The sequence below is a fragment of the Nannobrachium achirus genome (genome assembly GCF_963921795.1).
Source record: "Nannobrachium achirus genome assembly, chromosome: 6".
Taxonomy (NCBI): Eukaryota; Metazoa; Chordata; class Actinopteri; order Myctophiformes; family Myctophidae; genus Nannobrachium; species Nannobrachium achirus.
The window spans coordinates 63,750,598-63,763,044 of NC_137815.1; the positions used below are offsets into that span (position 1 = coordinate 63,750,598).

General features: G+C 41.4%; 1 protein-coding gene across 2 annotated transcripts; it reads left to right on the plus strand.

Annotated features, from left to right (window-relative positions):
- Window positions 1-1,074: 1,074 nt before the first annotated feature.
- rae1 (ribonucleic acid export 1) lies at window positions 1,075-11,216 on the plus strand (the record flags this gene model as incomplete). 2 transcript variants are annotated; one of them, XM_080728853.1, is made up of 13 exons in its annotated part: window positions 1,075-1,107; window positions 2,497-2,610; window positions 3,043-3,147; window positions 3,456-3,548; window positions 3,659-3,745; window positions 4,263-4,349; window positions 4,950-5,021; window positions 5,605-5,712; window positions 6,326-6,432; window positions 7,522-7,597; window positions 8,780-8,974; window positions 9,072-9,157; window positions 10,806-11,216. In XM_080728853.1, coding segments are annotated over exons 2-13 (1,107 nt in total). In that variant the 5' UTR covers window positions 1,075-1,107; window positions 2,497-2,520. The 2 variants fall into 2 exon arrangements, with proteins under 2 accessions (XP_080584979.1, XP_080584978.1); XM_080728852.1 differs by lacking the exon at window positions 10,806-11,216 and having other exon boundaries at window positions 9,072-9,161.
- Window positions 11,217-12,447: the final 1,231 nt, after the last annotated feature.

Consider the following 12,447-nt stretch of genomic DNA (forward strand, 5'->3'; position numbering starts at 1 on the left):
GATTTTTTTTGCAATTTGCATGAAACATTCTACACACAATCTAAGGACCTTTATCTAATATGCCTATGAAGTGCACACACACACAAAAAGAAAAATAATAACAAATATAGCTGCAAGCAGCGATAAAGTGGCCAAAGCCAAAAACACCTCAAATCATGAACACAGCCTGCAATGTCAGTGAAATCTTGCAAGCACATTCCCAATAGGTCAAGGAACAGATACCACCCTTCTTACATTGGCCTGTTATAATAGCGCCACCAGCGGGTCAACTTTTGGCACAACACATTTTTGGAACAAAATGGACCAATCTTTGACGTCAGTAACGTCAAAGAGAGCACTGCCTGCGATCTTGACATTTTGTACTTTTATAGCCATTGTTTTCTGGCTTGAAGCGAGCCCACAATTGTTTCGAAGGAACAATATTTTTCTAGTTTATTGTATATTATTTTTTGTCTTTAAATGTCTCGATTAATTTAATACACAGGACCTTAATGGACTTTTAAAAACGACTCTTTATTCAGGAGGTAGGACAAAAAAAAAAGAAAAAGAAAAAAAAGAAAACCCTGTGTATGACTATGTCATTACCATAGTTCAGCTAGACCAGTGCATGGCATGCATGGTTCCCAAACTTTTTAGCTCTAGGCCCAAATGAGAACGTGTCCTTCACGCCGCGTTGTGAGCTTGTAGATCTACTTCTTAAATATTTGTTTTCTAATTTATGGATTTTTTAGAAAAATATGTGCACATTTTAAATTCATTAAAATCTTTTGAAAAGAAGTTTTGAAATAAAAATTATTAAAAACAAAATGTAGGAAACTAAAAATTAAGGGACCCATAAAAAAATTCCATGACCCACAAATTGGTCCAGACTCATTGTTGGGAACCAGTGAGCAAGACTATCACGGACGGTGTCTCCTTCTCCTCGCTTGAATTTTTTAAGAGTGAAATTAAATTATACACGTGAAAATGTCATACCTTGGTCATGCACTGCCTCCTTGTGGTCATTTGTATTATTACATCTAATGGGGAATGGTACGTCATCCATCCGCGACAGATTATAACACGCATGCGCCACATGTTTGATGTTTGTCGCACCGGAGAATCGGGGTATTTATCTGTTTTATTTACTTTTCTGACACCTATGCACACATTTTTGGCCAAGTATATTTATCTAACTAGTATGCCATGTTACAGAATGATGTACAGCGGTGATCACTGCATATTAACGAACGTTGTGCGATAACCGCCTTTACAATTAAACCAGTCAAATGTGAGCAGCCCGGTGATCGGCGGTGGCCGTTTGAGTGGGTTGTAGAGTAGATTCGCTTACCAACAACAGTTCAAATAACAACACAGCCCAGCACTGGTTGTTATGGGAGGGTTCACGTGTCACCCAATTCGCAACGTTATCTTGCTTGTTAAATCAGTGTTTGTGCGGTATTTGCGCAATTTAGCGTCTTTCTAACGCTAATGCAGCCGGCTTACAATGCTAGCTTGTAACAGCACAGCCACAGGCGGGCCCCAATAATAACTCCAGTGAAAGGCAACTGAGGCAAGCATGTTATTATTATGTTGTGACAGAACCTTGCTAAATGATTATGAGATACCCGGTGTGACATTCTTAAGGTGGTTGCACACTGCTGCGTTTTTCGTTGCGAAATGCGTTTTTCAGGGCAAGGAGAGAGAGAGAGATAGAGAGAGCAAGGGACCGAATGGTGCGCGAAACAGGCGGCAGTGTGCAAACGTGACTGACATAACGTGAGGTTGATTTTTTATTTGCGGGCTCCGAAATTCACTCCGATATTCGGCCCGAAAAACGTAGCAGTGTGCAACCAGCTTTAAAGTGTCGTTCCTGTGGAAATAGAGCACTAGTAGCTTTAGAGCGTAGAGCTTACTAGGATCTCCTTTTAGTTGACCTTGTACCAGTGATTTGTACTGTCATGAAACCTTTTTCTATTGCAAACTTTGAAACTTCTAATAAATTCTTCAATCAATCAATCAATCAATCAATCAATTGCTTTTATCCTGAGATTCAGTGTAGAGGAGTCCGAGTTCTGGACCAGAGCTAATTCCTGATCTAATATCTGTGGTTGCCTAACTTGAGTTGACCCTACTCCCTCTAGATCAGTGGTTCTCAACCTGTGGGTCTGGACCCCCAGGAGGGTCTCCAAATTATTTTGAGGGGTCTCCAGATGATTAACTTAATGTGCAACATTGTTTTCCCTCAACAGTAAACAAACCAACATAATGTTTAAGTGTATATAGTGTATCTGCACATTTCTTTTTAATGACAAGAATGGCAAGAATGTTTACATCCTAAAATAAAAAATATATTTTGTATATGTGAATACAACCCTAAATTCTGTATTGAGCCTGACAAGACAGATGTAACTCAACTAGTAATGTGTGTAACTTGGCCATCTAACATTTAAATAGACTACTTTTTCTTTTACCCAGCACATGTGGTTTATAAGTGTCTTGTCTTCCTTGCTCTAGGTTACTGGTAACAATTGGTCAATCATGAGTTTATTTGGGGCAAGTACTGGGTTCGGAACAGGAGGGACCGGTGTCTTTGGGAGCACAACGACAGACAGTCATAATCCTATGAAGGTACGTTATGTGATGTACTCCAAAATGAGTATTACACACTGGCACTTCCCAAGAAGTAGACCTGCCTCATCATCACCACACCCTTTGTAGAAATGAAAACCAACATCAGTGAGTGTGGTTAGCTTGCAGTTCTCATTTATGTTTCTGACTGATAGTGATGGGTCGTTCATAAATGATTCGTTCAAAAGATCTAGTTCACTTCTTGAAACTGTTAACGTTCATGCTTTCATTAATGCCCCTGTCCCTGTCCCATACACAGGATGGGACAGACAGTGTTGCAGTTGAGTTTTTCACTAGACAATAGCGCTACTGAATGAACGTGAACGAATCATTTGAACGGATCATTGCCGTGGTGAACATGAAATTTCTCCCACCACTCGTTCACTGAAATTTCTCCCACCACTGCTGACTGGAGCCTCTTTTGTGCTGCAGGATGTTGAAGTGACTTCTCCACCAGATGACAGCATCAGCTGCCTGGCTTTCAGCCCCCCCACCATGCCAGGAAATTTCCTCATTGGGGGGTCATGGGCCAATGATGTAAGTGCAAAGAACTTAAGATATTGAGAATTTCTGACCATCTTGATTTAGGGGCAAGACTTACTGCAGTGTTTCTCAAACTTTCTAATTTTCATTTTAACTCTTACAGTGTACAAATGGAACCGGTTCCATTTGTACACTGTCAGAGTTACAGACTTGTATGGGTCAATTTAGACCCCCCTAAAGGAACCCACAGAGTCCCTGGAATCCACTTACTAACCACTGACTTACTGTACACTCCATTGTCGTCGTTGTATTGTGTATTTAACAATACACACAATCCTTACTAGTATACCATCTCACCTTAGGTGCGGTGCTGGGAGGTGCAAGACAATGGACAGACCGTCCCCAAGGCACAGCAGATGCACACTGGGCCAGTGCTAGACGTCTGTTGGAGCGATGTGAGACTTGACTCGTTCATCACCTGTCATTGTAGCGTCAAAGAAACATTCAATGAGCCCATCCATTGCACTGTATGAAGTCTCAATGTTCTGTTGTTCTCTTTGAGCAGGATGGGAGTAAAGTTTTCACAGCTTCCTGTGACAAGACTGCCAAGATGTGGGACCTGAACAGCAACCAGGCGATGCAGATTGCACAGGTTAGAGGTTAGATAGATGGCAGCTAAAAATTAGTGACTGTGCTTAGGGCTGTCATGATTATGACATTTTACATGACGATTAATTGTCACTCAAATAATTGCGATTAACGATTTCATTGTGTTTTTGTTGTTGACAAATACATTTCTGTTTGGCTTGTAAGCTTTGATGTTGCACATGACAGTTATGACATAACCTAAATATACATAGAAATGAAGGACATATTTGACAACTTAACACTTTAAAAAGAACATTGATAGTGGAAATAGCCGATTTACAAGCTCACAACGCGTCGCATTGCGACGCGTTGTGAGCTTGTAGAGCGGCTATTTCCACTATTTTTTTTAAATCTTTGAACATATATAAACATTTTTCAACATGTAAACGATTATGACGATTATCACAAAATAATTGCGATTATGTCAAATAATTGCGATTAGACAATTATGTAATAATTGTGACAGTCCTAACTGTGCTATTTAAATTATTATGAACCTGTATCTGTCTTTCTAATTTTAGCATGAAGGCCCGATCAAATCAATCCACTGGATTAAAGCCCCCAACTACAGCTGCATCATGACTGGCAGCTGGGACAAAACACTGAAGGTACGACCTTCGGTCTAGTTATTGCTCTGCCTACAGGGTACACTGTATTTATTATTATCTCTACTGTCTGTGTGTTTCTGTGCATCTGTAAACAACATATCTTAAAGCCCTCGGAAAACCAAATCCACAATAACCTAACTATATAATGTAGGGTCTTAAATGTATCAGAAATGGAAGGCAGCAACATGTCACCGCCAAAAGACACCACATTTTCAACAAGCTGGAAGTATTCTGAACATACATACTAACAAAATCTTTTGTGAGATCGAACATGTGTTCCTCTGGATCTATTGATTGTTAGCCACAAGCACACATTTAAATGAATAAATAATACATTTCATAGTTAGTGATGCTCCAGTGCCTCATTCCTATTGTCGGCTGATGTGTCCTGCTCCTGAGATGCACCGGACCGTTTTAATTGATGCACGGTGGAACTCCTTCTCTTCTAAATAGATCCTAGTCTTTTATGACCAGACATAAGCAATTGTTTAGATACATCCCCTATCGTCACATCACTGTAGCCATTCTCTGAGGGACAAGGCAGTTGCAAACCTATTGGGTCTTCAGGGTCATGAGTCTGATCTGTGTTTCCTTGTTCAGTTCTGGGACACCCGCTCTCCCAACCCCATGATGTCTCTGCAGATGCCAGAGAGATCCTACTGTGCAGATGTGGTAAGTTGAAAACACATAATGTGGTATGTTTTTTTTTTTTTTTTTTTTTTAGCTAAAAATCACTTGTTTTTGGTCGAGGGACATGGAAGTATAATTAACCTGTCTGGTGCCAACCCCGAGTTTCCCGAGTTTGTATTGGTACCCCCCCCCCCGTGCCAACCCTGAGTTTCCCGAGTTTGGGCCGTTTTTTAAGGGAATTTAAAAAAAATCAAAAAAAGATTTGGACCTCAAAAAATGTACTATGCATGATCGGGATCGAGAAATTGCATGTTTAACCCCCATACCAACCCCATCTTTCAAACATGGCAGCCATGTTTGAAGAAAACATAATGGCTGCTATCTCATGAATGCCTGAACGGATTTCCAATCGTTTTTTGTTTTGTTTGAAAGCTGTGAACAGTCTGCACACACGTGGTGCATGATTAGGCATGGGCGTGCATAATCCGTGCACTATGAAATGAATTACATGGAAGTCTATGGAGACCATGGCAACTTGGACCTTCAAAGAGATTTAATTGATAACATAAGTGTTAAGCTTAACATGAACCTGGCAAGTTGTTGAGGGCTTTTTCTTTTTTTCCAGGTGTACCCCATGGCAGTGGTGGCTACAGCTGAGAGGGGACTGATTGTCTACCAGCTAGAGAACCAGCCCTCGGAGTTTCGCAGAATAGACTCTCCTCTCAAGCATCAGGTGAACACCTTTTTTTGTTCTTTTTTTTTTTTGTCTTTCACTCTTTATTTTTCTCTGTTGTCCAGCCTGTTATCCCTAGGGCTGTCACAATTATTACATACTCGTCTAATCGTGATTATTTGACATAATCGTGATTATTTTTCATAATCGTCATAATCATTTCCAGTCAAAAATAGTGGAAATAGCAGATCTACAAGCTCACAACGCGTCGCATCGCGACGCGTTGTGAGCTTGTAGATCGGCTATTTCCACTGTCAATGTTCTTTTTTAAGTATAAAGTTGTCAAATATGTCAGTAATTTCTTTGTATATTTAGGTTATGTGTCATATCTACCATGTGCAACTTCAAAGCCTAAAAGCCAAACAGAAATGTAATTGTCAACGACAAAAACACAATTAAATCGTTAATCGCAATTATTTGAGAGAAAATGAATCGTCATGTAAAATGTCATATCGTGACAGCCCTAGTTATCCCTTTATCTTTGTATAAATCCTTTATTCATTCGTTGTCCTTGAAACCATGCCAAGCTCAAAGGCAATCAAGACAGCGTCTGCTGTTTATGCATGAAAGGCCTCTCTGACCCGTGTACTGTATGTATGCTTCCATCCTGCAGCACCGATGCGTGGCCATCTTCAAGGACAAGCAGAACAAGCCCACAGGCTTTGCCCTGGGAAGCATTGAGGGTCGAGTGGCCATCCATTACATAAGCCCTCCCAACCCGTAAGTGGTGACTTGGGATCCATTTCTAAACAAAATAATAGATTTTTGTTTGTTAATGTTAACAAGGTTCCATTTTGTCCTCTTAAATTGTAGAAATGTACTGTGTAGTCATATAAATTAGATCAGTGGTTCTCAACATTTGGGTTGGGACCCCCAGGGGGGGTCCGCAAATTATTTTGGGGGGGTCCCCAGATGAGTAACCTAATGTGAAACATTGTTTTTCTCACTCAACAGTAAACAAACCTACATAAGGTTTTAAGTGTATAGCAGCTATCTGCACATTTCTAAAGTGGCAATTTAACTCATTCAGAGCCCCAGACATTAACGGATTATAATGTCCAAAGTGCCTCCTTCAGGTCCCATTCACTTGCGTTGTCTTATTTTGAAGGCCAGAAGTCCACCGCGCAATCACTTCCGGTCTGACGTCATCGGATCGTGCGCCGGAACCGATCCGTGTCCACGTGGAGTTGTGTAATGGCCGACCGGGAGCTTTTATAACTGTGTAACATAAGCGAGCATCTGCCTCCATCCTAGCTTCTAAAGTGTAGTTTTGAGATAATGGACATTAAAGATGAGATCCCCCGTCCACCTCAATGTTATGGATGGGACTATTTTGTGCTCGTGGAGCCGTGATGATGCGAAATCAGCGACGGATTTCGTCTCCGGACCGCCGGCGATTCTTCTCGGTAATGTACTCGCCGTTACAGTAATCTATTACTTTTCCCGAGATATCCCGTGAATGGCACTACAGATACTCGAGTACATTTCGCGAGACATCTCGCGAATGGCACTAGATGAGTTAAGGACTTGTTAATACCTCTGAAATGTCAAATTAAACGTTGGCCAAATTGTCAACTATTAGAGGCAGAAATTGTGAAAATAGACGATCTACATGCTCACAACGCCCCGCAACGCAAGGCGTTGTGAATATGTAGATCTGCTATTTTCACAAGAGTGGGGTGGGTTCCCCACTCCCCAGTTAAAATATGATTATTTTGGGGGTCGTGGCCTAAAAAGGTTGAGAACCACTGATATAGATACCATGATATTTGTGTAGATACAGTTCCATATTTCTTTCAAATCTAACAGAGCCAAGGACAACTTCACCTTCAAGTGCCACAGGTCTAATGGAACAAACACAGCCACCCCACAGGACATCTATGCTGTAAGTGGCACCTGCATTCTTAGCCCATCGGTTATGATATTGTTTGAGGAAATGTGATTGAAATGAGATGTGATTATTATTTACATAAATTGACATGTATTACTATTTGTAACTGTGTATTTACTAATTCGCAAGACACATTCTGAAATTAGGTGTTCTTTTCAAATATAAATATCAGATATTGCCAGGTGCATATACCGTAGAGGAATCAAATCTCAGTAAGGTTGGTGCATTACACTGAAAGCAACAGTGTAGAAAGATTTTTCAGTTATTTATATCTATTAACTTGAATATAAAGATAGAAACGTAGATGTGAACTGCACGATTCATCTGAATATTGCTGGGAGTTAATTAGTTGATTCTGAAATTAAACAAGTCGGACTGAATAACACTTGACAGTAACATACTGTATACAAAAGGTGTTTAAACATTCCACACCACTTTCTCATCAAGAAAACTGGTTAACGTCTTGTACGTCAATCTAAAGCTGCACTTGACTGACATCATCTACTGGGGATTTGAACCCAGGTCCCTGTGCAAGTGCTGAAATCTTTACCATTTGTTGATCAGGGGAGATATTGAATTTTGAGCTTCAGGCAGTACGACTTGTCAAGCAGTAGCGCTCCTACGAGACTCTAAAGGTGCCATCCCACTGAAAGATGAAATAATCTTCTAATCACTTGAATCGTTTGACTTTGGTTGCTGGGTGTTTTGCGATGAGACAAAAATCTTCCCACAACGTGTTCAACTGGTCGCCTCTTCAATCTTCATGCTGTCAATCACTATTATACATACATCTGTAGGAGCAGTGTTCATTAATGCTGTCTGCAAAAAAGCAACCTCATGGTGGTGCTAGAAGAGGGGCATGTGAGAAATCAGGGGTGGAGGTTGTGGTTTGCCAGCCAAGGAGTGTGTGTGCAAAGTTTGGCATGGATAGGGGCAGCGGTGCCGGAGATAAGAGTAGGGCCAAAAGTGTTACGTGACATGCCGGACAGACGGAGGGACTGACTGACTGCTGGAGGGACAGCTGTCAATCACTATTACATACTATGAAAAATCATGCATGTGTCAAGTAGCCCACATAGTTTTGTGGGATCATTCACCATGTTAAAGCAACATGTACTTTGCCATTTCATTAAATTTCAACATTTTCTACCCCTCATATTCTTATCGCTTCGTCAGGTAAATGCCATCTCCTTCCACCCTGTCCACGGTACGCTGGCCACTGTGGGCTCTGACGGACGCTTCAGCTTTTGGGACAAAGACGCCCGCACCAAGCTGAAGACGTCCGAGCAGCTAGACCAGCCCATTACCGCCTGTGCTTTCAACAGCAACGGAAACATATTCGCCTATGCCTCCAGCTATGACTGGTCCAAGGTAAGAGTTGTGTGTGATATACAAAGGACTCGTATTTCACTATTCACTACATATTAGGTTGTAGTTGATTGCCTATTATGTAATTTTTCCCCCCCAGGGACATGAGTACTACAACCCCCAGAAGAAGAACTACATCTTCCTTCGGAACGCTGCCGAGGAGCTCAAGCCCCGGAACAAGAAATGGTGAGAGTAGGGCAATGGTTGTCCACAGGGTTCCCACGGTCATGAGATTCCTGGAAATATTTTGAAATTAGAAAAATATTTTTCCAGTACTGGAAGGTTTTGAAATTGATCAAGGGTCCTGGAAGGTCCTGGAAAAAATGAATACCTCTGAATTGACAAATTAAACATTGGCCAAATTGTCAAATATTAGAGGGAGAAAGTGTGAAAATAGCCGATCTACATGGTCACAACGCCTCGCAACGCAAGGCGTTGTGAGCATGTAGATCGGCTATTTTCACAATAAAACTGTGTTGTACAAAATTCCTCAACTCTAAGTGCTCGTCAGGGTGCCGGGGTCCCCAGTTCAAATATGATTATTTCGTGGGTCACGGCCTGTAAAGGTTGAGAACCACTGGCATACACTACCTGTCTTTGGGCATTGCGCATAGGACTCGTTATTGAGCTGAATTATTGTTATATAGTATTGGAAATTGGGTTAATTATTCTGGAAAAGTTTTGGAAATTAATTGGTAAAAATGTGTGGGAACCCTGTGTCCATGAAACCTGGAGACCATCATGGTTTGCCCAGATGGCGGCTGGCCTGCTTCCTCAGTACCCTTGTGACACTTGGCTGTCAGCAGGCCATCCTGGCATGTATGGACAATTGACAAATACAATTGTGACGTGGTTCAGATTTCAGTGCTGCTGTGTGTAGTGCTACAGCTAAGAAATAATGTTCTATTACGGTAGATTGTTGCCACATTGACTTGATGGAAAAAGGTCAAGGTTTGCAGTTTGATGGCGTTTGTTACAAGCTCTACAGTATGTGCGCCTGTAGAATGCAATACTTTGAATTTTAATACGTCATGTGAAGTGGTGAGGATTTGCTGAGCATTCCTCAATAAACGTAGGCTTTTCTGCACTTTGTGGCTAATGGAGAATGAATAGATGAATTGTTGAGCAATTATATAGGCTATAATTGAAGGAACACTACTATATTTTTCTATTAATTTAGCTTGATTTCAGGGTTCCCACGGTCATGAAATTCCTGGAAATATTTTGAAATTATACAAATATTTTTCCAGTACTGGAAACGTTTTGGAATTGATCAAGGGTCCTGGAAGGTCCTGGAAAAAATAGCTATGCATTGTCTTTGGTTATTGAATTTGTTAATACCTCTGAAATGACAAATTAAACATTGGCCAAATTGTCAAATATTAGAGGCAGAAACGCGAGGCGTTGTGAGCATGTAGATCTGCTATTTTCACAATAAAACCGTGTTTTACAAAATTCATCTACTCTTAGTGCTCGTCAGGGTGCCGGGGTCCCCCCAGAATATGATTATTTCGGGGGTCACGGCCTAAAAATGTTGAGAACCACTGGCATACACTACCTGTCTTTGGGCATTGCGCATAGGAGTAAGCGACCTGTTATTGAGCTGAATTATTGTTATATAGTCCTGAAAATCGGATTAAATATTCTGGAAAGGTTTTGGAAAAGTTTTGGAAATTAATTGGTAAAGATGTGTGGGAAGTGGGAACCCTGTGATTTTGAGGTATTGTTAATGTTTTTATCTGAAGAATGAGACATGATAAACATTTCAGAATAGAAACAAACCAAACACTTTGAAGGAGCTCTCTGTGACTGACTGCTCCCTCCCCGTCTCCAGATTCACCACGCCGAGGTGCATCTCCTGTGAGGGAACATGGAAGACCTGCTGCTTTAGTGTGTGTTAAATGCTCAAGACAGAGACGCCCTCCTTTTGGCAAACACCTGGACCAATGCAGTGACACTGTGTTCCATGCATGGACCAATCAGAGGGGCCTACCCAACCCAGCGTTGATGACAGCTGCATGACCATTTGTCTCGGAGGTCATCGTGGAAAAGGGGGGGGGGGGGGGGGGGCTTATTTTGTCATGAATATCGATGTTTCATTTTGTTCTTGTTTTTATCATTGTGTTCGGTTCTTTATTTTTTCTACAGCTTTCCAAAGACTTAACATTCTCTGATTGCTGTTACTCTGTGGTTTAGTTCTGATACTGAAATGGATATATAAAATAAATAATCTCTTAGGTCTTCACACGTTGGTTCCGACTTGAGGGAGTCAGTAGGTTTATAAAGGAACCTTTGTGGTTATTTGTACGGTAAGTGTTCATTGGGGATTTACTTGGGGAACTGTTTTGTGCATGCTCTTATGTGGAATCGACCAGGGTCTCGTACTGTATCACTGCTGTACATGTATCAATTCATGTGGGCCTCTCCTGTACATCGAATTCACCATGACATGAAATGGATAAACCTTGAACAGCAACCACGATAATGTGTGTTTTCATCCTTGTCACCAGCAGATGGAGCAGTCTGTCTACTCGGAGTAGTGGCCCTGGGCCTGCTAGCAACCTGTAGAGGTGGTCAGGGGGGTAGACAGACAGGATCAAAGCAGGGCAGTTGAATTCTCATGCAAGGTATGGTCCTTTGACAGGGAAAGAGTTGGGGAGATAGGGGAGTTTATCAGGAGGATATGAATAAGTCTGTGTGAGAAGTGAACCAGCTCATACAGAGGAAAGTGTGAATTAAACCCCTTTTTATTGAGGTCATTAGGGTGTCACCTCACTGTTAGTCTGGCCCTGGGTACTTAGCAGTAGAGCTCCAAGGAACCGAAGGTGAGAACTGGGAAGGTACTGTTGGTTAGCCCTCAGATGGAGCTAGTAATCCAGACAATGGGTTCTTGGACTTTACAGCCAGGGCATGGGCAATGTATCAATATCTTGGAAAGATTCCCTTTTACCTCCTTTTGATCAATGATGGAAATAGAGTTCAGTTGCTGCACCAAACTGTACCAGTCTCCTGTATCCAACAGAACATAATATGACTCCAGCTCAACTAAGAAGCAAGCTTGACACAATCTCTAAATCACTTTATTTGCACTAGAATGTTCAATGCTCAGGGTCCTATGAGACTGGTTTTATTTTGAAATGCACGATTGATTTCTCAGCTAATGAAACACTTGACATTTCAGGGTAAATGAAACCAATGGGTGCTTGCACACGCACACACACACACACACACACACAAGTGAGTTTTTGTGAAACTTTTTACGTTGGGGTAATATGTTGCTAAGGATCATATCAGTGTTTGAGTTCTTTGCCTCTTCTACGGGTCATGAATGCTAGAGCAAATAATAGTAATTTTCTTTATGACAGGATCACAGTTGAAGGCGGCCTACGTGGCGGGCCTATAAGCAACTATAGCTATATCCAGTCATGGGAGAAAAACTTACATATTTTACTCAAGTAAAAGTCTCAATACTGCAA